The sequence below is a fragment of the Lygodium microphyllum genome, chromosome 8 (assembly GCF_053477565.2).
Source record: "Lygodium microphyllum isolate KBCC chromosome 8, Lygodium_microphyllum_v1.1.10, whole genome shotgun sequence".
NCBI classification, from domain to species: Eukaryota; Viridiplantae; Streptophyta; class Polypodiopsida; order Schizaeales; family Lygodiaceae; genus Lygodium; species Lygodium microphyllum.
Genome location: NC_141142.1, coordinates 55,196,898 through 55,221,003, shown reverse-complemented (window position 1 = coordinate 55,221,003; position 24,106 = coordinate 55,196,898). Strand labels below are relative to the sequence as shown.

Below are 24,106 nucleotides of genomic sequence, written 5' to 3'. Positions count from 1 at the left end.
CATGAGAAAAAATGCAGCTAATAATGCATGCAATGTATGGAAAAATGTATATTGATATGGCCAGTAGTATGCAAATTCCCGTGTACAATCGCATTGTAATGATCCAAAGTATGCAAACAAGAATGTTTCCTAATGCTTCCGATGCCCCTAGCATGTCAGGTATAGATCAGGGACTAGTCATTTCGATCCAATATTGCATATTAGTCAAGTTGGAATTGCAACAATCCAAAAGTATAATGCATCGCAATGCATAAGGAGAAGAAAGGTCTACAGCCTAGTGGAAGTTTAAGGCAAGTAACGTTAGACGTAAAGTTTTCATATGCTTCTTGGTGAACCTTCAACATTGTTTCACCAATAGATGCAAAGTGGATGGAAGAGGATGGCTTGACAAACCATCCTCAGTTGTTGCAACTTTACCAAGATGCCTGTAAGTTAGAGCCAACTTTGGTTCAGGCTTAGTCAAGTTCAATAGAGCAAGGACCCAGAGCATTGCCCGATGCTCAAGATGGAGGTAGCACTTCCACTCCTCTAGTTGTGGACAACTCTCATATGTAGTGGACCTCGGAAGTATTCAGCATGCATCCAAGGTACTATGCTGGCAATTAGTCTACCATGGGATCATTGCTCAATGTACTAGTCACTCTGAGATGTATGCAAATGAGTATGGTTGTTACCACGGCTCTGAGACTAGTACTTTTGGATCAGTTCATGATGAGTTGGGCATGAGTGTTGCCTCAATCTTAAGATCAAATTCTTATAAGTTTCAGCTCAATTTTTGATCAATTTGAGAACCATTTATGGTCACTTTTGGCATCAGTTTTGCATCAATTTTTGCATCGATTGCTTGTCAATTTTTACAATCAGTTTGTGATTAGTTTGAGGTCACATTTGCAGCAATTTGTGATCAGTTCTCAAATCAACAAATGATCCGATTATACTCAGTTTTCGATGGTTTAGAGTTGGTTCCATGGATAGTAGCATGTTGGTAAATGCCATTGATAATTTCAATCATGGTTTATGCTGAATTAATGCTTTTCTATGGTTGATAGTCAGAACGATTGAGAAACATGAGTTATGGATGGATCCAATGGGTTTCTAGCAACAGTCCTTAGCTAATTCCCAATATTTTCTAATGTTTATGCTGGCTGGAAATTTTCAGCAAGGTTTGGGGCATGTGGCATGGTTAGACAACAGTAGCCAATGTTGTGATTGTGATGCCTTATGGAAATTCTAGTGCAGTATGCTTTTCGTTTGGCACAATGCAATGCAATCGAGGATGATTGTAGGGATTTCAAGTGGGAGGTCTATCACGAGGACATGAAATTTTGAGATGCTTTAATATTGCTAATAACATTTGATTCATTCAATTATTAATCAAATGTGCAAGGTCATTTAGCACATGTGATGCACATGGCAATTCTTTCATAGTAACAAGCCAAGGACCTTAAGGATGTAGTGGGTGTCAAAGACAAAAGTTATGATAAGTTACACCAATTGGGCTTTAGGGGTCAATTGGTGTCACTTTTGATCCTAGGACAATTATTTGACAAATAAGGGTCAACAAAGGTTAGGGACCACTCCAAGTTGCAAATGGCCTGGCCAATTTAATTATGGATGGTCACATTTAATTTATGGGCAGAGTCAGAAGGGCTGAAATTAATTTTCAAGATTTTTTACTTTTAAAAATTAATTAAATGGCTGGATAACGCTGAAAAATAGATTTAGAAGACTGCCACTTAGCAAAAATGCCCATACAAACTGAGAAAACGTTTTTCAGGCCTGGATCTCAGCTATTCAATCAATTTACAGCTTGGGAGAGGAAGAGAGAGAGGTTTTGGCCCATTTTCTAATCAAAGAACAGCAATTTGCTGCAGAAGACAACCATCTGGGGGCCTCAACAAGGAGGGGACAGTAGGGAGTCACCTTCCAAGGATTGGCAACAACATTGTTGATCAAGTGACAACATTTTGGAGGTGCCTAATAGTAGATGACTGCATTGATTGCATGCTGGAGCAGGTAGAAGGCAGAATTTAGGGTTTTCTCGTGAAGGAAATCAGATTTCTCTCTCATCTTGGCTTTCTCTCACATTCTGCAACCATTCTCAAGAGATCTCAACATTTCTCGTCCATTTTGAGCAGATCTCAAACAAATTTGGTTGACAGCAAAGAGATCTCTACCATAGATCCTAAATTTATGTAGAAATTAAGGTTTGACAACCACCTCGGGACCTGTGTCTATTGGTGAAGGCATCATACTCTGAATTCAGCACCTGAAATTTGTATAACTATCAGGGAATTCAAATGCCAGCCCATTCGTTGTAATTTGGGGCAACATTTGGTCAGTTGGTGGTTCCATTTGTGCAAGTCTTGGGTGAAAAATCAAGGGACAATTAGCCTGAATTGATTGTTGATTATTGCTATAGCAAAGAGGCTTTTCGGAACAGTAAAGGGGATTGTTAATCTTAGCTTGTACTCATTCCATTAGCAATCAAGTTAAAGAAATATCAAAAGGAGCACCAGTTTTGGGGCCAATAAGATATCCAATGTCCAAGATTATTAAACTAATTTGTGCATTTCAAGTTATATTCATTTGTTGATTGCTGTAGTTAAGTGCTTAATCAAGGAATTACCGCTCTTCCCAAGAAGGAAGGTTGGCTTCAATGAGAAGAGGTCTAAGCCCAAGTATCCATATTGGTGGAAAGGGCACTCGTCCAAAGAAGAAGTGTTGGCAAAAGTAACCCATTTCAAGCCACATGATGGTTCCAAGGACTTGAAGGCCATCCCTACTACTACTAAATTTTTATGCATCTATTTGAGGTCAAGGATACAATCCTTCCTTCCTCCGCTGAGAAGAAGCTATGGATAGTTGATAGTGGGGCCACTTTTCATATGGCCTATTGATAGGATTGGCTTCAGGATCTTCATTCCAAGGTTTTTTCAATCACCATTGGTGACAACTCTTCCATGCCCGTTCGTAGAGTGGGGAATATTCCCCTTTTACCAAATCTTCAAGCTTCAATGGCACGATTGGTGTAAAGCAAGGTTGTGCGCTCTCTCCTTTTATGTTTGTATTGTACATAGACGAGATTTCAAATTATATACAAAGATGGGGTGATATAGGAGCCAGCTTGACTAGGGTATTAAGACCAATTTTGCTATATACAGACAATATTGTGCTCATCTCAAATTCACCTAAAGGGCTACAACAACATCTAGATGCATTGCATGTGTTTTGTGGAGAGAAAGGCCTCAAGGTTAATCTTAGACATACTAAAATTATAGTCTTTAACAACTTGGCAACTTGGGCGACATGCTCAAAGCATCACTTTATGTATGACGGTCAGTCTATGAAAATGGTCAAATACTATGTATACCTTGGGGTCACTTTCCAAAGACCCCAGTTTTCATGGAGGGAGACTTCACAAGCTAGGCTTGCACAGGCATATGTATCTTTGGGTACTCTAGAGCGACACTGTGCACACATACAATTCTAGGAGCCCTGTACCAAATTGTGGCTCTTTTACAATTTAGTTATGCCCACACTACTCTATGGAGCAACCATTTGGGGCCCAAGCCTTTATCATACTAGATGGGCGCCTCTCATGGACTGTAACGGACCTGAAGCACAACATTATGATGGCCGAGAACATATGGAGAGATCGCTAGTCATGATGATAGCACGTATGATAAGAGCGAAAGCCTCAATACCACAAGAAATCATCCGAGCAGAGTTGGGTGCAACACCCATGGTAGTGAAGGCACTATTCCAAGCAATCACCTTCATCCAAAGGATATGACAGCTCCCGAAAAACCGAAACCCTAGGTTGGCTCTGGAGCCTTCAAGACAGCTTGCAACAAAGGGAGATAGATAGTGTTGGTATGCACATATAAGCATGTGGCTGAACTTGCATGGCATGAATAGATAGATTGCAACCATTCGATTACAACCTTGACTTGGTTGTCCCACTTTGAGTCTCAACCGTTCAAAGTTGAGTATAGTGATCAGAGCATACCTCACTAAAGTGGAGACAGAGAGGACTTGGTCCAAGCCCCCTTTTCCATTAGGCACGAAGATGGCAAAATACCAGTGTCACTTCTTGCAGATTTCCCATGATGGTTTCATAGTGAGGCCGAGATATATGGATGCTCAACTTTCTCACGGGCTTCGAGTTGCTATTAGACAGATCCGCACCTCATCACATCAGCTGATGATTGAGCCACATCGATGGAGCTATGCTGCAGCAAATGAGAGGATGTGCCAATTTTATGGATGGGAGCCAGAGACAAAGGAACACTACATTTGTAGATGCATTGTATACTATGACATTCGAGGCCACTACTATTGCCTCTTTAAGAAGGGTTTTGGACCATTGAGACGGGTGATGAACTATAAGAACCAGAGATGTCTGGGCCTTTTCTTATTGGAGCTCCAATGGTGCAGCGCAGCATTGTTACGGAATCGGAGGCAACCTCAGTCACATCTACCCCTCCAAAGAGCAATTACAGACTTTTTCAATATAGCTAACCCCCTGGCCACTGCCACCTTACATACATCTCCTACTCGCACACGCCATCGAGAGACATCATCAAGTGGGTATCCCAATAGACAAAGCTACAGCATTATGCAAAGCATGATGCCCTAGGGTACCTTCTTGGCAACGTAGGCATGCTCATATGCAATACATTCGAGTCACAATTGCTCGTTACATACAAAGATTACAACAATGACTCAATGGGAGGTAGCTTGCAAAGTCTTGGTGGATTCCATACACTAAGAGAGAGAGACTCTATACTCTTTTCGGTTTTTCAATTTTCCATATTTTTCATTTTCCATTTCAATTTATCATGTAGACCTAGACATAATTCTGTTTTCTTCTTTGATAAGAGATTATGATACCATTTGTATTAGTTATGGTCTCATAGGCCATTCTGGCCTTCTAGAGACGTTAATAGATCTTTCTCTGTGTGTATGTGTGTGTTTTGGAGAAGGGGGGTGGGTGGGTGGGTGGGTGGCGATGACCCAAAGTGGAATGTAAATGGAAGCGTCTATGTCCCATAGATTGAGTGCAGCCTCCCATGGACGATAATAAGACTTTCTTTATTTCTCTCCCTCTCCCATATTCTAATTTGGTCTTTGGGCCATGCAATTTTTGGACACTGCACAGCAGCTAATGCACATTCTAGAGCAATCAACTATTAAACCTAATTTCAGAGCATTAGACAACAAAAAAGCCCTAATTTCAGCAAGGAAACTTGACTTACATTACTTTCTGGGGCTGGAAACAAAGGACAATTGCTGTGCTCTCTCACAAGAAAGTTTGAGAGTTCTCTCTAATCCACTGTTCAACTCTTCTTCCTCTGCAAATCTGAATTTTCTCAACCTTGATTTGCTGTTTCAAACCTATTGCAGTGATAATTGGGGTTTGCATGGCTGCCTTGAAATACATGCCAATAAATCTCAGCCATGCGTGAAGAATTGTTGCTGCAAATCTCAAGATTAACAACAAGTTTAAAGAGACTTGGTCACCTACAGCTAGGGTAACCTGCATGCAATTGTTGAAAACTCAATTTGGCTCCTTGAGCATACAAAAACAAGGAGCAAATTAAGAATTAATGATGCTGGCCACTATTTTAGGCTCGAAGATGATACTAGTCACTGTTTTAGAGCTGAAATTTAGAGATTTCTCTCTCATCTTGCTCAAATGCATCTGCAATTTCGCAATGAAAATTGGAGATTTGAGCCTCGGATGTGAACATAATGTGTTCCTCATTGGGGATTTGCTAATCTCAATTTGAAACCAGCAAGGTCTAGTTGTAGTGGGATGTGTGCATGCATGCCTTACTGATTGAGGAAGGTGGTTGATGCAAATTTAGTCAATGGACAATAGAATAGGTGAGATTCTAAAGGTCTACAGGAGGGCTGATTCCCACACAACAAAAGAGGATTCAACTTAAGCTTCCCCTTACCGTGAAATCCAGAGACAAAATGGATTTTATGATTGTTGGTTACTAAGAATAGCAAGATATTCCAAATGTTGTAGGAGAATTGGCTTGCTCAAAGGAGGAAGTGGGGACTCCAAAGCATATCTCTAGAGTTCGAGACAAGGATTGACACTTTTTAGGGACTCCACTCAAATCTCAATTGTACAACAAGGTTCTGGAATTAATGTGAAAAGAAATACCGCAAGAGGCACCAACATTTTAGGGCAAATTGGGTGTCAATGTATGCCTATCCAAAACTAGATAAGTCCAATGGTTAGGCATCAATGTGCAAACACATGGTCAGGACATACAATCCTCATTCTGAGTATTATCAAGCATGATATCAACCACTGAGGGCACAGGATGCTATTAGGTGTTTTTTTACGGCTTCTTTAGTATCGCTGAGCTTGGAGGATACCTTGACATTATGTCAGCATCCAAATTGTGGCTCTAGATACAGATGAAGATCAAAAAAAGCCAGCCTCTTTCTTCAAACATGCAATACTCCCAGCATGGACATTTTAAAGTAACTAGTCAAACATCAATGCTAGGTGTGCATCAAGACCTTGGCTCATGGTCACAAAAAGGAGTGGTCAGTGGCTCATTGCACAGCTTTGTATTAATCATGATTTTCAAATTCTAGATAGTAGAAATAGATTCTTTCAGTTAACCACATAACTGCTGCAATGCCACCATGCCTTCAGTTATTTAAAATGAACTCATGACTTTACTCCACTAGATTATGCAGCTAACATGAGTAACTAGCACTGTTTAATTTTCATCTATCATAAAGCTAGCTGATCACATGCGTTGCAAAAAAAACTATACCAAAGCTGCTATGCTTGCTTAGAGCATACCTCACTTCGAAGATCGTCAATAGATGCGGCCGAGAAAGTAGGCACTAGATCTGACCCATTGATTACCGAAGTTATAAATCCTTTGCCAGATTCTGCAAGCTCCCATGTCATGCAAGCAGCTGAAACCACCCAAACCATGTATTTAAAAGCAGAGTACTCACAAACCTTTTGTAAACCCATTTCTTCCAAATATCAGAAATGTTAACAGGATGAAAGCAACCTTCTAAATTCCAGATCCTCCAAACTTGAACAATGTGACTTGAGAAAAGAGAAAAATGCCAAGTTGTTGTCGGACTTTGGATATTGAAAACTAACACAAAGGCTTTGGTACCAATGAAAAGGAAGTAGTATACCCTCCTAAAATGCTTTGAGGATTGACTATTTTACAAATTCAGTATGATATGTGCACACGCATGCACGTCCTACTAAGATATTTTACTAAAATACAGCCATTGACTATTGTGATTGAGCACATGCACACAACTGTGTCCATTTCTGGACACCGGCTAAGAGCTCCTCATGGGACAAGTGAAACGCACAAGGACTAAAAGTACTCTAGCCCTAATCTCAAAGGAAATTCTAGCACAGATGATGGTATCCACTGGACCAAGGTTCTTGAATCACCATTCAAAATGGGAAGCCTAAGAAATCATGTTCTATGTCTACTAAAGGTCTGACATGTTGTGAGATATAAGGAGTGCACTCAGTTCCCAATCCCAGAATGAGGCCTTCATTACAGGATTATGAGACAAGCCAAATAGGTTAGACAATAGTACAAAATATTTAGATAGACTTTTGACATAAAGAAAAACATCATCCATCGTTATGAATAAGAAAGAACTACTGGTAAAGAAAAACACCATCATCGTTATGAATAAGAAAGAACTACTAGTAAAACAAAAAGAAAACACACCCAGCACTGAAATTCTGAATTATGAGACATACCAGGTGCAAAACAAATACAACAGACAGATGAAAATTCTTTCTTTTCCCGAAGAATATATGTAAGCAATGCAGCCGTTCCCCCTCCCAAGGAATGACCAACAACCTGCCACAAATAAAAGATTCAGCATGTAAATTTAATCATCTCATCAGCCATAGTCACATTCAGCATGCAAATTTAATCATCAAATCAGTCATAGCCACATTGTATAGAGGCAATTCAAACCTTTATCTTATAACTGGGGTAGTTGACTAGGGCCTGTAACAAAATTGGTGTGGCAAGTTGTGCAATCCACCTTGCAGCTGCAACCATACCACAGTGTGCATAACCAAGAACAAGGTTACTAACACCTCCTTCATCAAGGACTGTGTGGTGGAAAGGAACAACAGCTCCAGTAACTGCTGTGAGTGTATCTTTTACACTGTGTGTACCCCTTATCAATAGAAGAATGCTTTGCAACTCTTTGTTGACCAGTATTGTGAAAGCTGGCTTTAGAAGCTGCAAAATAATAAGACAAAGAAAATGTTATGCCCACAAAGCCACCTCGTTTGATTGACCCAAACACTTGCACAACCCCTCCCCCAGGCAACACACACACACACACACACACACACACACACAAACGCAGCCCATCACCAGCTTAGATCTATGGTGGATGGTATAAAATGTTTCTGAACAGCTGGTAGGTAAAAGATTCACATAGTAACTTCTACACATTGTTTAGCAAAGGTCATTTTGAAAACACGTCCATAAAGAAAAAAACAGGCATTCATCTACATCACATTCAGCTACGTATTCTTCAGGTCACGGCTAGCATGTTACCAGCATCCTCAAGCAATGAGACCCAACATGCCTAATCCTTTTCCTTTCCTATCCACACTATTTGAATATGTTTTCTCTCAGATTTGCAGTTGTTTTCCCTCAAAGTTGGATAATGCAAAGTGACTCTTTAGATCATCGACGATAGTGGATATATCATATCTAGATAGATTTGAGGATCAAGATCATGTTCATTTTAGTAATACATTATGCGCTATACTTTATAGACTTATTGATCATGTTCATGGATCATTTGGCATTTGAATGATGTTGCATGTATTTATTTTTAGTGTCACTATTTAATTAGTACTCTCCTTTTCGAGTCTATATGATGACATAAATGAAAATACGAGTCTATGACTGTTCATTGCTGACATCAACACTCATGGCATATCTCAATTTTTTATATTGAGTTCTAAATCCTAATCTTCAAAGCTCTTAAAACTCATGGATTGTGATTTTACACACTTTGGTAGAATCATTTATACTCCTCAAATCTCTTCTAATGTTATATGTACACCCTATATTGTTAAGGAATTCAAGTATTTTTATGTAAAGATTCAAGTTATAAATGATATTACCCCTTCATATGTGTCTAATATTAAAATATTTCTAAAAATAGACATAAGATCCATTTCCCCATTTCTTTGTTTCAGCCTCAGGCCAAAACTCCATTTCATGACTCCAAAATGCATTTTTGTTTCACCCTTTTTGAAACCCCAAGCAGCTATGGATGACAATGCTTCTTGAGCAGTTACACATTGTATTTGGCTTAGACATCATTTTGTACTCATCAACTATGTATTATTTATTGTCCATTTTCCATTTAGTTAGTCACAGCATTAGATGACAATGATCTTGGGACTTGGAAATTTTTCTTGACTTTTCAAATGTAACATTTTGGTCTCATAGGCAAATTTGGCCTTTTGTACACATTAATATACTTTCTCTCTCTCTCTCGCCCCCTCCCCCCAATGCACCAAAAACCCCCCCAAACCATTTCAGCCTTCACATTTTACTGTTTCAGCCTTCAAATTTTAGTCCCTCTTTCTAGATGAAAATTTCAGATCCCTCAAAACCCAAACCCCCCCCCCCCCCCAGAAGGGCCGTCTCTCTCCCCCCCTCTCTCTCTCTCTCCGACACTAGTCTCTCCAAATTTCAGAAATTTAGGGGCTAGAGGTTTCAAGTTTAATTTTGAAATATATATTGCTATGTCTTTCATCTAATGAAGCAACATATGTTGGGAATAAAGGGACACCGTGCCTTTTATACGTGCCCGAGTGTGAACAAACCATTGCAGTTGTACTTTAGTTCTTCACATAACTATCAAAAACCTAAAGAGTGGTACATCTTTTCATACCCACACATCATGTATCACACTACTCTCTCTCTCTCTCTCTCTCTCTCTCTCTCTCTCTCTCTCTCTCTCTCTCTCGTGAAGATAATTGAATTAAGTAAATATTTTACATCAGACCATCAAGTTGGCTTAGAACTCTCTCCGAAAAATATATACGTCAGACGATCTGGTCCGCATTCTCACTAAATCTCTTACATTCTATTACATCAGACCATCAGGTCCTCCAAGAAAATGACAAAACACTATCAGGACTTTAACACAAAGAGAAAATCACACTGCTGGTGTAGAGCGAACAATAGCCAGCCAGGTGGCAACAATGTCAAGAAGAATGAGGTCAGCTGATATTATAGAAGAAATCTGTCATAGCACTAAACCTCAAATACGGGCCACATGACCATGGTTCCGAGTACTCCAAATATGCTGAGTATGCCAGATATGCCAGATATGCCGAGTACGGCAGATATGCCAGATATGACCATATTTCCGAGTACGCCAGATATGCCACAAGGCAGTCTATCTCAAGAACTAGAATAGGCAAGAATAATCGGAATGCAAAGAAGGCATGGCGGGCAGCTTTACCATGATCCATGAACGGGCTGTTATGCATAGCTGAGTCACTGAGAGCCATACACGAGAAATAAAACACCAAATCTGTTGTGCAACTGGACAAGAGGCAAAAAGATGAAGCAATGTTTCATCACATGTAGTGCAGAATACACAATGACCAGCAGAAATCTTTCGAGCACGCAGCACCTCTCCAATTGGAAGACCACCAATCAGCAGTCTCCACGAGAAGACTTCCCCCTGATAGGGAACCTTGGACTTCCAAAGCTGAAGGAATCTTTCTTGCCACTTCTTTTTACCATCCCTAATACTCTTCTCAAAATCATCTGGTATCACAAACTTCCAATCACGCCATGGATACAATGGCTGTAGCACTGGTAAAGGAGAGAACCTCTCAAGTTTGACCTTTATGGATGACCAGATATCACCATATCCTCGGGGTACTTGAAAGTGTTGACGAATACGCCGAAAAGAGTAAAGCCAGGACTGCCCAAGAATAGCACTGTCAAAAACTGTCTGCAACCCCAAACGAGCCATCTGATTAAACTTGAGTCTATGCAAATCTTTGTCCAGCCAAACGAGCCATCTGATTAAACTTGAGTCTATGCAAATCTTTGTCCACCCAATCTAACAATCTTGAGGAGTCCAAGACTTCTCCTTGCAACGAGTTCGCGTCCTTACGAATTTCAGCAGGGCGCCAAATTGAAAAACGTAAGATCTCCTACCAAGATGTAATCAAATGACAAAGGAGAAAAAGCTGGGTAATCTTGATAGGCCTCGAGGAATTAAGCACATGCCACCAAGAGGCACGAATGACCATGTTACCATGGGAGATGCCAATCTTCCCAAAGAAAAATTTTGCAATGTTTGACCAAGGATGACTCTGTACACATAGCGCTTGCAAAAGAGCCAACCTCAAGGCTTTCATATGCAAATTAACATCGAGCAAAGCTGCTCCCCCCATTCGTTAAGGCGTAGTCACATGCTGCCACGAAATCCAAACCTAGCCCAAACGGTTCCCCTTCGTTTTCCACAACATGAACCTAATAGGCTGAACTAGTTCCAAAAGGGGCTTCTTAATCCAGGGAAGCAATGGCAAAAAGAATGATATCATACTGATCATAATACTTTGAATAACTTTCAATCTAACATGTAAAGGCCAGCCTTGAGATTTCTAGTACATGAACCTATCATGAATCCGGGAGGCCATCCAATCCAATAAGGCCCGGGGTGCTACCTCCACACCAATAAAAATATCTCAAGTGTCTGGCGATATTTCCCTTTGAGATCACAATTCCATGCCATCCCAAGGCCTGCAGATCAGTCTCCGTACAAGATAGAAGTGTAGATTTCTGAGTATTAATACGAAGACCGTATGCCAAAGCAAAAAGATTCCACACCACCTTTGCCCGATTAACATTAGTGCGATCAGCCTTAAGGAACATGAAAGAATCATCTGCCAAAGATTGACCCACAAGTTGAGTACCACTGGGAAGAGACAAGCCAACTATCTCACCTTGATCAACCAACTTATCCAGCAAGGACAACATCGGGTGAGTGACCAAAGCAAACAGCAAAGGGCTAAGAGGGCAGCCTTGCCTAAGAGACCGAGATAAGGCAATTTCTTCCATGATCCCTCCATTAAGAGCAATACGAGCCACAGCTCCCTAACCAATAGTGTCAATAAGAGAAACCATGGGAGGGCCGAATCCCATTGTAGACAATAATTCAACTAACATGATCAAAGGCCTTCTCAATATCGAGCTAAAGTATAATTACTTGCTGTCCTGATAGTGTCAATAAGAGAAACCATGGGAGGGCCGAATCCCATTGTAGACAATAATTCAACTAACATGATCAAAGGCCTTCTCAATATCGAGCTAAAGTATAATTACTTGTTGTCCTGAAGCTTTAGCATAGTCAATTCCCAGTTGAACATTCAAGAAATTATGCATTATATTGCGGCCTTTAATGAAACCATATTGGCGTGGATGAACCAAGTGCGGAAAAACTTTCTACAATCTGTTAGCAATGATTTTGGAGAAAATTTTATATAGCGAACCCATAATGGAAATAAGTCTTCATTGTTTCAAAGAGGTTGGGGAGGGAACCTTGGGCAACAACCGAATGACAACAATCTTCAAATCTAATGGAATAATACCAGAATTCCACACTTGCCGACACAGGCGAGTCAATGGGTCTTTAGGCTGCTGCACATTAGCTGAAAAGAGCTCATTAGGAAGCCCATCCCAGCCAGGGCTTTTCCGTCGAGGTAGGTGGGATAGCACTTGTTCCACTTCATCTTCTGAAATATCCGCCTCCATTGAGTCCACCCATTCTAGTTTGACCTAGTTGCTTACCAACTCGCAAATATATCGGCGAGTAGCGAGTACATCAAAAAAATTCTCTTGCGGACCCAGCAAGGACTCATAAAAGTCGACACACATACGAATGATGGAGGCCGGATCAGCCACCATAACACCTTGTTCATCCATTAAGCGCACAATATTCTCCCGGGCATATTTCTAGTACAAGCGAGCAAAGAATTGATGGGATTGACAATTATTATCATATAAAGCTTCAACTCTAGCTAGCAATTTATATTTTGCATATTCCTCTTCCTGAAGAGAATGAACCCTGCCTTCCAACCATTCAATGCATGTGAGCAAGTCATCATTAGAATCCCCTGATTAACTTAGAGACAAGGAGTGGGCCAATAAAGATTGGGCATTCTGCAATTTAGCTCGTAAAGAGGAAGCATGCTAAATACCATACTGACGAGATAACTGTCTAGCATTATCCCTAAAAACAATCCATGCATCTCTCCCTCCAGATAGGACCTTCAAGCTAAAAGAAGCGATCAGTTGCTGAACATATTCCAAAAACTGATTTTGCTGCAAAAAATATTGATTAAAATGAAGTGGCAATTGAATACAAGGGCCTTAAATACATGAACAGGTCTATGGGTCATTTCCAAGACCAAAGGGTAGTGATCTAATAAGACATGTTGTCATTCCACCCACATGTCAATAACTGCCGAAAGAAAGGAATCACTCTGACAAATATATATCCGATCCAGTCTAGCCCAGGTGTTAGGATGCTGTAAAGATCGATAAGTATAACCAAATTGTGATGGATACATCCAAGACCACATATCCTGCTTCAAAGATCCGGCTGCAGGGGCATCCCAAGCATGTCGCTCAAGACCATCCATAACTGAATGCAGAGAAGTAGCCTAATCCCCAGATAGACATGCATTAAAGTCGTCCATGACAAAACCTTGATGAGCCATGGAAAGACAGTGCACGTCATCCCAAAGTTGACAACGTTCCCTTGCCGTAGAAGGAGCATACACGCCCACCAACCACAAAACCTCTCCCTCACAAAGAATCTCCAGAATCACAAATCGACCTCGAGGGTCTTGAGAAACCAGTGATGGTTGCAGGCAAGATTTGACAACCAACATAACTCCAGATTTATAAGGAGCTCAACCACTAAAAAAACAATGTAATCCTTATTAATATAAGAGGATCCGGCCAAAGCATGTTGTTTATGCTCCACCGCACAAAATACATCCCACTTTCTAGCAAACACAACTTTCCACAACCGATATTGTTTGCTGCCTAAAGAGATACCTTTCACATTCCACAAAGCAATTCTCATAATAAATCGAAAAAGAGAAAACTATTAAACCACTACTTTTCCTTTTCCTTTTACATTTATAGCTTCAGATGCTTCGAACCTTTCCATCTTGATTCAGATAACATCGACAAGGTCTGCCCTTTGCAAACCAGCAATCGAAGCATAAGAAGGAAATTATTGTTGCTATGAACGAAAAACATCCCTAGGGAGGCACAAGCCTCCCTTGCGCATCAAAGCGCAAAGCAGAATTGGAATTCCTTTTATCATCCCCCGCCAGAGCATGTGAAGATTAAGGGTTCATCTAAAACCCCTTATTTCTACCTTGAAAAGTTTGAGTGATGGGGTGTGGCGATAAGTGGTGGGCAGGAGCCGAACGAGAAGCTTGTCTTGCATTACGTCTAACCACTAAAACCCAAGAATCTTCCCAAGAAGACACATTCCGGTCAACCGGAATGAAAGTACGCTCAAGACCCACTTGAGAAATCTCCTTCTTACCTTCATCCCGACCATGTTGGGGAAGCATCTCAAAATCAGCTAGAGGCTGCTGAAGTGTGTGGGGAGCATGGTGTTCTAGCATATCCATGTCTGAATCTATAGTTTGTTGCAAAACCTTCGGATTTTTGTCACATTCTAAAATGAAATGGCCCAATTGGCCACATCTAAAACAGTGTCCTGCAAAAGTACCCCATTTCAACTCATAAACCAAGGTTTGCAATCCTGGAACCTGAAAATGGATTTTGGTCGAGCGAGGTTTTCTGTGTCCCAAAGCATGCATGCCCTGTTCCGATTGCAGAAAACCAGCCGAGGCTCTACCAACACCTCACCTAAGGTTCTCAGGACCAAAGGGAGGAGTCTCCAAAGATGCGTAGGGAAATCAACCACCTCCACCCAAATAGAGCATGCCTGCCTCAACACCTCTTGAAACTCGGCCATGGGCCTCCAAGGGACCATGTGACAGTTGCCCATCCAAAAACAAAGGGATGCGCTGCATGATGAAAGGCCATACTTTCGAGGAGCGAAAAATCACCTCAAAAAACCCCTTGGGTCCATAAATTTCTTCAACAAAAGGGGCCTACACATGCCCTAAAGCATCTTCTTGGCATTGTTGCACATCTACAAGCATAGACTACAGCCAGATACGAATCCTTGTGATCAAGGGAGTCCTTCCTGTAAAATAAAGGATAGCTGCTCTCTCATGGAAGGCAACAATCTACTCTAGGACATAAGATGGTTGGCAATGGCTAGCATGAGCTGAAGAGACCCATCAGGTCCTTGACCAAAAGCCTGGACCTCTGGCTCAGGCAAATTTGGGGGGCATAATAGCATATCTTCAACTGACATCTTCTAATGTTTACCTATCTCATCCACTTCTGTCAACTGCCCGGAATCCTTTGCCAATGAATCGGTATCCGAATCCGTCAAAACTTGGTCTTTCCCATTCCCTAAGTGCTGGTCAAGAAAGGCCACATCGATACCATTTGTCTCTTGCAAATTCTCCATCACTCAACTAGATGTTGAGAATGAACTTCTTGTCTCCCCTGTTGCAAGCTTGCAGGCCACAACTGTCTGTGTGTGTGTGTGTGTGTGTGTGTGCAGACCAATGAGCACTCTGATCTGTGCAAGACGCCCTCACGCACTGCCAGAAGATGAATCTCTCTCACACTTCTCGGCACAACAGCATGCAAAGTGTGGCGCCAAAGGGCAGCAGGACGCATAGCAAATGACTAGTGGGGCAGCAAATGCAAAGTACCTGGACAAGACGCTCAATTTCTCTGACAACAATCAAGATTAGGGTTAACAGCAGCTCAATGCCTCTACAGAAATGGACGAACGCAACCAGGAGGCCCACAGGACAGCACAACGGTCGAATCCGGTGGGTGTTTGCGGTGTGGCAAAATGATAGGGCAGCAGATAGGCACGACGAAACGCAGCTTCGTCCAACATGGCACGCAGGACCACGACACGCAGGTCAGATGGGCGACAACAATGACCACAACACACAGTCAGACGGGCAACGGCAAGGCTAGGCTCTCAAACGACGACATCCTCTCTCTCTCTCTCTCTCTCTCTCTCTCTCTCTCTCTCTCTCTCTCTCTCTCTCTCTCTCTCTCTCTCTCTCTCTCTCTCTCTCTCTCTCGTAAAAGGTAATTGTATTAATTACAAAAAAAAGTACAAGTTTACTTGATTACAAGATACACGATGACACTAAGCCATCATGTGTAAAGGCCCCAGTACTAAACTACAAAAGAGTTACAAAAGTCATAGCAAAGATGCAGAGAAAATTGCCATATGCCAGGGAAGTAAGTCCTCCCGAGGGAGTAAGCCCCAGTGCCGAATGAGATCTATCTCCCACTGCAAGAGACCTTTAAGCCTCACAATATGTGCCGAGACATTAGAGGCCGAATCAAAAAGAAAGGCATTCCGAGTGGTCCAATTGTGCCAGCATCCCCAATATCTAAGAAAGTGAAACAAGATCTTCATATGCGGCTATGCCGGTGTGGGGTATTTTGGTCGTACAAAAACCCAATCAAAAGGGCTTAGCGAGAAGCCAACCACTGCGCGCCAAACCGCTGACAAGAGCGACCAGATATTCTTAACAAGAGGGCACGAAATAAATAGATGACGGGCTGATTCCCCAGTAGTGGTGCAAAAGAAACAATGGCCGTTAGAGATTCGACGCTTGGAAAGGGCTGAAGCAAGAGGAAGACCACCAATCACCACCCTCCAAAGAAAGACCTTGCATTTGAAAGGTATCTTGTTCAACCAACCCTCCATCACAGTTGTCTTCCACCATGACTGAGATTTCCACAATCCCCATACAGTATTAGCTTTAGTAACCAGCCATTGATGATCTTTAATCAGAAGATGATACACCTAGTTAGCTGGGGCCTTTTCCAAATTCAACTGACCCACAAGGTCCCAGTCCTGTCAAGGACAATCCAAAGCAAGGGCAGGAAAGGGTTGCCTACTCTGGAGCACTGACCAAAGCTGTTCCCATAAATCACGGTATCCACGAGGAATTCCGAAAAGCCTCCTGGCTGTTCGAAAGGATATGAAGACGTTACGACTGGCAAGGGTAGCATCTACAACTAAAGTCAAGCCCAAACGTGCCATGCGGTTAAATTTTGGTCTAAACTCATGTTTGCCTTCCCAAGAAAGTAATCGCGAAACTGCCAACAATTCCAATTGAAAAGAGTTAGTATGTAAGCAGTCCTCCGCTGGATGCCAACGCGCCTTCTGGAGAACCAATTTCCAAGAGCAAACCAAATGAACAAGCAGGGATGAGGAAGGACTAGAAAACCGTGAGTCTACATTAAGAACATGCCACCAGGAGCTCTGAATTTGTGTATTACCATGCAGAAGCCCGTGATCCTCAAGAAAATAACGGGCTATAACGACCCACGGGTGATGATCCACGCACATGGCACGAAAAAGAGACCAACGAGGTGCCAGCATATGAGTTTCGGCATCCAAAATAGACCCACCACCCATGCGTTTGGGGGCACATATATGCAACCAAGAAATCCATGAAATCCATAACATGAAACGAATGTGCCGAGTGAGAGCATTCAAAGTAGTAGTAGTCCAAGGCAGCAATGGCAAGAAATATGTGAGCATTGGCAACATAATTGTCTGAGCCACTTTGAGACGAACATGGAAGGGCCAAGCCTGCGACTTTCAATACAGAAACTTAGCTGCCAATTTCTATGAAATCCACTCGAGAAGTTGCTTTGGCCGAACATCAACACCCAAAGGGTACCCAAGATGCCTGACAATGGAACCACGGGGAACAACCTATCCCTGCCAGCCCAATGACTGTAAATCGGACTCCGTGCAACTGAGGATGGCTGATTTGAAAGCATTGATATGAAGACCAGAAGCATGACCAAAGAGCGTCCAAACATCTAATGCTTTGCGAAGATTATCCTTGTCCGCACGCAGAATCATAAAGCTGTCATCAACCAAAGATTGAGTAATGAAGTGCTGTCCAAAAGGAAGGGATAATCCAGCCAACTAAGTAGAAGTTGCCATGGAAGATAACATGGAAAGAACCGGATGAGTCGCAAGGGCAAAGAAGAGAGGACTCAAAGGGCAACCTTGTCGCACAGAGCGTACAAGGACAAATGGCTCGGTAACACCACCATTTAGCATAACTCGCAAAGAAGCCGCAGTACTAATGGTGTAGATCAAGCGGGACATCCGAGTACCAAAGCCCATAGTAGACATAAGTTCTGCAATGAAAGACCAGTCAAAATAATCAAAAGCCTTTTCCAAATCCAATTGAATCAATACCACTTGCTGATTAGAGTGCCTTGCATAGTCAATAGCCATTTGTACATTTAAGATATTGTGCAGAATGTTTCGGCCCTTAATGAAACCATATTGAAGAGGATGCACAATGGTCGGAAGATGCTTGTGGAGCCGATTCGCCATCACTTTGGAAAAGATTTTATACATCGAACCCATCAAAGAAATTGGTCTCTAATGTTTTAACATTGACGGCGAAGGGACTTTAGGAAGCAGTTTAATAAGATCTTCTTTCCATGAGGAAGGCTTGAACCCCGTTTCCCAAACCTGCTGAAACATAGCCGTTAATGGTTTCACCAGTTGGGTAGCAGAAGTCTCAAAGAATTCATTGGTGAGACTATCCCAACCGGGACTTTTATCCTTGGGCAGGTGTAACAGAGCATCCATAACCTCCGCCTCACAAATATCTGTCTCCAAAGTAGTTTGCATATCAAGTGGAACCTGATTGCGGATCAAATCATAGAAAACTGAACGTGCATGAGTAACTTGGTCAGAAGGTGAAGGAGAAGAACCAAGAAGGTCTATAAAATAATTCCTGCACATATTCACAATAGTCTAGAGATCAATGACCATTCGACCTTCTAGATCCTGTAGTCTAGCCATATTTTCTGGAGTAGGAGATGCATGTAGAGCTCGAAAGAACTTATGAGTCTGACAAGCACTGTCTTGCAAATTCTCGGTCAAATTTTGCAATTTGGCTTGCTGATAAGATTTCAACTAAAACTCTTTAATAAGATCAGTCAAACGCATCGCCAATGACAGCAGGAATACATCATCTGGAGTGTCTCCCAGCAGAGAACGAACCAAAGCCAATAAGTCCTCCGCTGCATGCCGACGCCGCCGACAAAGAGAGGCATGATGGATCCCATACTGCCGAGCAACCCGCTGTACATTAGAGAGCAATCGTTCAAAAGAAGCATTGCCCTCAGCGGCGAAGTCCAATAAAAATCTATCAATCAATTGCTACATATAGCCCTGAAAGATCGAATGCTTCAAATAAGAGGAGTTGAAGCGCAAAGGGAGTCTATCCAGGCATTGCTTAAAAGGTGCAATGGGTTGTGCAAGTATCTCAAGCTGTAGAGGGAAATGGTCCGACAAGGCATATTGCTGCAACACTTACATTTCCAGCATCTCAGGAAGAAAATCATCATCCTGCATGATATACATGCGGTCCAACCGCGACCATGTAGTTGCATACTGCGCAGAATGAAAAGAAAACCCTGTAGAACAAGGGTGTAGCCAAGACCAGAGATCTTGCTTAAGTACAGCAAGAGCAAAAGCATTCCACACACGACTTTCTGGAGCATCCATCACTGAATGTTCTGATGTGGACTGTGAAAAATCAACACACATATTAAAATCCCCCATCAAAAAACCCCGTTTGCCAAGCGACAAGGAGGTCTGCAAAGTATTCCAAAGATCCCGGTAGAATAACGGGTCATTCGGAGCATAGAGGCCCAGCAACCATAAGAGATCTGTGTGTGTGTGTGTGTGTGTGTGTGCGCGCGCGCGCGCCATCGCCTAACATTAACCCTCCACTGCACATCAACCGCCGCCACAAATTAGTATCAAAGCAGAAGGTTGCATTCCTAAAGGTTTCAGGTCATCAATCCTTGTTAAGCGTGTTGCAGGGCAACTGACAGGCCCTCGACAAGGCGAATAAGGCGAATAAGTCAACGCTAGGCAAATAAGCCCTCAATAGGGTGCAATGCGATAGGCATACAAGTGACAGCTCTATCGACAGGTCGCAAAACTGTGGGAGCAAGTCGCTCAGGGTCAACACGGGGCAAGGCGTCTCCAGGCAAGTTGCTCAGGGTCAACATGGGGCAAGCCGTCGACACACGTGTGGCAAGGTAGGTCCACGAGGCAAGATTCGAGGAATGGGCAATCAACTATCACTAGTCACGCCCCTTCTTTTTTTTGTAAGAAAAATCGTTTTTTTTTTAAATCAAGGTTCATTCTTTATTTAAAATTTGCAAGCCTTCATGCACACAAGCACATTCAATGAATCCTGGAGATTGTGCATGCTTTCAACCCCGAAACTGGGGATTTTGGCGTACACGGGAGATTTTACTCGTTGTAGTTAAATTTTTTACATTCTTGAACACTTGGTCTCAAAATTTGGAGTTTTTCCCACATGTGCAGAAATTGCAATGGAACAGGTGTAATTCTTGAAATTTCGACACATTGGACCCCGGGCAAATTTGGGGCTTTTGCAAAATGTGTGAAATTTTGGCAAAATTGGCTTGTGTAATCCATTTGGGAGTTATGTTTTATGTCACTTGAGCAGTTTGAGCACAGAAATTTTAGGGCTTTTGACTATGGGAGTCAAATTGGTGCCCGTGGATGCATTTGGAGCAGAAATTGCAGCTAAAATTTGGGCTTTCTCATGTAACTGATGTATTAGCCTACAATACGGTTGCAATTGTTTGTGGTGTGATGTAGCACACATTTTGTGTCAGAAGTGGTCCAACAATGGAAGCGTAAACATAAGCTGTAATAAATTGTCGAAACACAAGACAAAAGAGAAAGGGAGAGAAAGAAAACAATACAAACGAGAACTCAAATGTATGCTCGGAAAATGGAATCAGACACAAGACTGTCGAATACAACAGTGAGTCCTGGCTACGTGGGCACCGGCACCGGCATCGGCTCCTCTCTCCACGGAAACTCCAAGTGGTGAACTGACCAACCGAGGAGGAGGAGCCCAAAATAAATAGGCACAAATAATGCCATAAAATATGTCAGGTCGGCCAACATTTAATGCTGGTCGGCCAGCAACAAATGCCCAATATGACCATAAAATGACACAATAAAAAATGCCTAAATAACCTAAATAATGTGCCCAAGCCTCTGCAACTCAAACTCACACATGAGCTAACATATGTGCTAACAATTTGTACCTCTGAAAATTAATTTGCAGATCTAAAATTTCTACAACTACTTGAATTTTCATTGTTGGCTGGTACTTACTTTGTACATTAGTCATTTGTGTGACATTTGCGCTCACGCATGACAAACATGACTGCTAACAGCAACAAGTCTCGTGGGAAAAATGTGGAGTGTCATCATTGTGGTAAGAAAGGGCACTTCAAGCAAGATTGCTTTAAGTGAAAAAAAAAGGGAGCAAAGGCAAAAACACTGATAATAACAAAGATGAGAAAAAGGACAGCCAACATGCAAAGAAGAGCAGTGTGAAGATAGAGGAAGTCAATGTAGTCAGCCATGAGAGTTACAATGGTAGTGATGTACTCTTTGCTTCTTCTTTTAGTGCACAGTCATTGATTGCAAATTCTAATGATGACATGCACACGTGGATTCTTGATTCAGGTGCCTCATTTCATGTAACACCACACCATGAGTGGTTTTCTGAGTATAGTGGTGGTAGATATGGTGTTGTTCACTGGGGGACAATTATGCATGTAACATTGCAAGGATTGGCAAAGTGTAATTGGTATTTCAATACAGTTTACTGTTTACTTTGCATAATGTGAGGCATATACCCTAGCTCAAGAAGAGCTTGATAAGCATAGGGCAGCTAGATGATAAAGGTTATCATACCACTTTTGGGAATAGCAAATGGAAAACATGTAAGGGCTCTAGAATTATTACAAAAGGCTCTAAAAGTGATACTTCATTTCCATTACATGTATCTAGTGTGCGTGATCATGTTGTTGCCATAGCTGAGCAGCCAAGTGTGTCTTTGTGGCATAGCTAATTGGGGCACATGAGTCAAACTCAAATGAAAGTGCTTTCTCATTTGGGCTATTTTTCGTATTTGAGGTATGTTGATTTTGACTATTGTGATCACTCAATTTATGGCAAGCATGCTCAAACATCACATAAAAAGTCTCTTTCACTAAAACATTCACCCTTAGAGTTAGTACATTCAGACATATGTGAGATGCCAAGGTTGTCTCTAGAGGAAAAGAAATATTTTATCACTTTTGTTGATCATGCCACACGCAAAGTATGGGTTTATCCCATCCGTCATAAAGGCGAAGCTTTGGATAAGTTTAAAAAATGATTGACACTTGCTGAAAATATAATCAACAAGGCATTAAAGTGTCTTCGCTCTAACAATGGTAGGGAATATGTGTCTAAAGCCTTAGAGGCCTTTCTTGACAGCAAAGGGATAAAAAGAAAGCTCACTACCCCTTATAATCTGCTCCAAAATGGTATCACAAAGCATATAAATAGGACTATTCAAAAGAAGGTCTATACCATGTTACCTCATGCTTCATTACTTGAGCAAAGGCTATTATGACAGCCGTACAAACAAGCCTTTGGAGGGGAGAATTCCTCAAAAAGTGTGGTCGGACAAGCCACCTTCGTATATACACTTAGAGTGTTTGGTTGCGAAGCATTTGTGCACATACACAAGGAACAACGCAACAAATTGGAGCCAAAGTCTTGTAAATGCATTTTTCTAGGATATGAGGAGGGGGAAATGGGATATAAGTTATGGGATCCTGGAAAAAGGAAAATTATACATAGCAATGATGTAATCTTCCGAAAAGATTGCATGCATAAACAACCTGACAAAATAGAAGAATTGAAAAGGGTTGTGTCCCAAGAAGAAATACATGTAGGATAGCAAAGAGTACCCACTGTACAGCAGTAACTACCTGCTATAAATTACACTTTAAATGCAAGGAATGATGCTGAAATAGATCAGCAAGAAATCGCCCATGATATACCACAGAAAATGTGCCTTTGGAACAACTGGAACAGGCAATACAACATACTCAACCTTTGGAACAGCAAGCTATTAATGCAGATTTGCAAGTTGAATAGCTAGCAAGAAATCGCCCATGATATACCGCAGAAAATGTGACCTTGGAACAGCTGGAACAGGCAATACAACATACTGAACCTTTGGAACAGATAGCTGTTAATGCAGGTTTGCAAGCTGAATAGCCAGCAAACACTAATCATTGGATCTGTAGGGTAACCAGAAAAACCAAACAACCAGATAGGTTTGTTTCCTGGTGCAAATTATGTTGGTGATTATGTCATATTAACATATTGTGGTAAACCGTCATGCTTCAAGGAAGCAATGGACAGAAAGGACAGCAAGGAATGGCATAAAGCTATGCTATCGAATATGAAATCTCTAAAGAAAAATGGTACTTGGGATTTGGTGCATTTGCCTAAGGTGCAAAAAATCCTACCATCCAAATGGGTTTACAAAATGAAGGTTCCCTCTCGCTTCTTGCCAAAGTATAAAGCACAGGTGGTTGCCAAAGGGTACAAGTAGGAACAGCAAGCTATTAATGCAGATTTGCAAGTTGAATAGCTAGCAAGAAATCGCCCATGATATACCGCAGAAAATGTGACCTTGGAACAGCTGGAACAGGCAATACAACATACTGAACCTTTGGAACAGATAGCTGTTAATGCAGGTTTGCAAGCTGAATAGCCAGCAAACACTAATCATTGGATCTGTAGGGTAACCAGAAAAACCAAACAACCAGATAGGTTTGTTTCCTGGTGCAAATTATGTTGGTGATTATGTCATATTAACATATTGTGGTAAACCGTCATGCTTCAAGGAAGCAATGGACAGAAAGGACAGCAAGGAATGGCATAAAGCTATGCTATCGAATATGAAATCTCTAAAGAAAAATGGTAC

General features: G+C 41.7%; 1 protein-coding gene across 3 annotated transcripts in view; it reads right to left on the bottom strand.

Moving 5' to 3' along the window:
- The window catches only part of LOC148032301 (uncharacterized), a 79,940-nt gene that overhangs the window by 7,980 nt on the left and 47,854 nt on the right, over positions 1–24,106 (bottom strand). For all 3 annotated transcript variants that reach the window (XM_087682950.1, XM_087682952.1, XM_087682951.1), the window contains exons 4-6: positions 8,007–8,279; positions 7,784–7,886; positions 6,839–6,957 (exon numbers count right to left, since the gene is read on the bottom strand). In XM_087682950.1, coding sequence (XP_087539076.1) covers positions 6,839–6,957; positions 7,784–7,886; positions 8,007–8,279 — 495 coding nt within the window. The remainder of the gene's footprint in view (positions 1–6,838; positions 6,958–7,783; positions 7,887–8,006; positions 8,280–24,106) is intronic.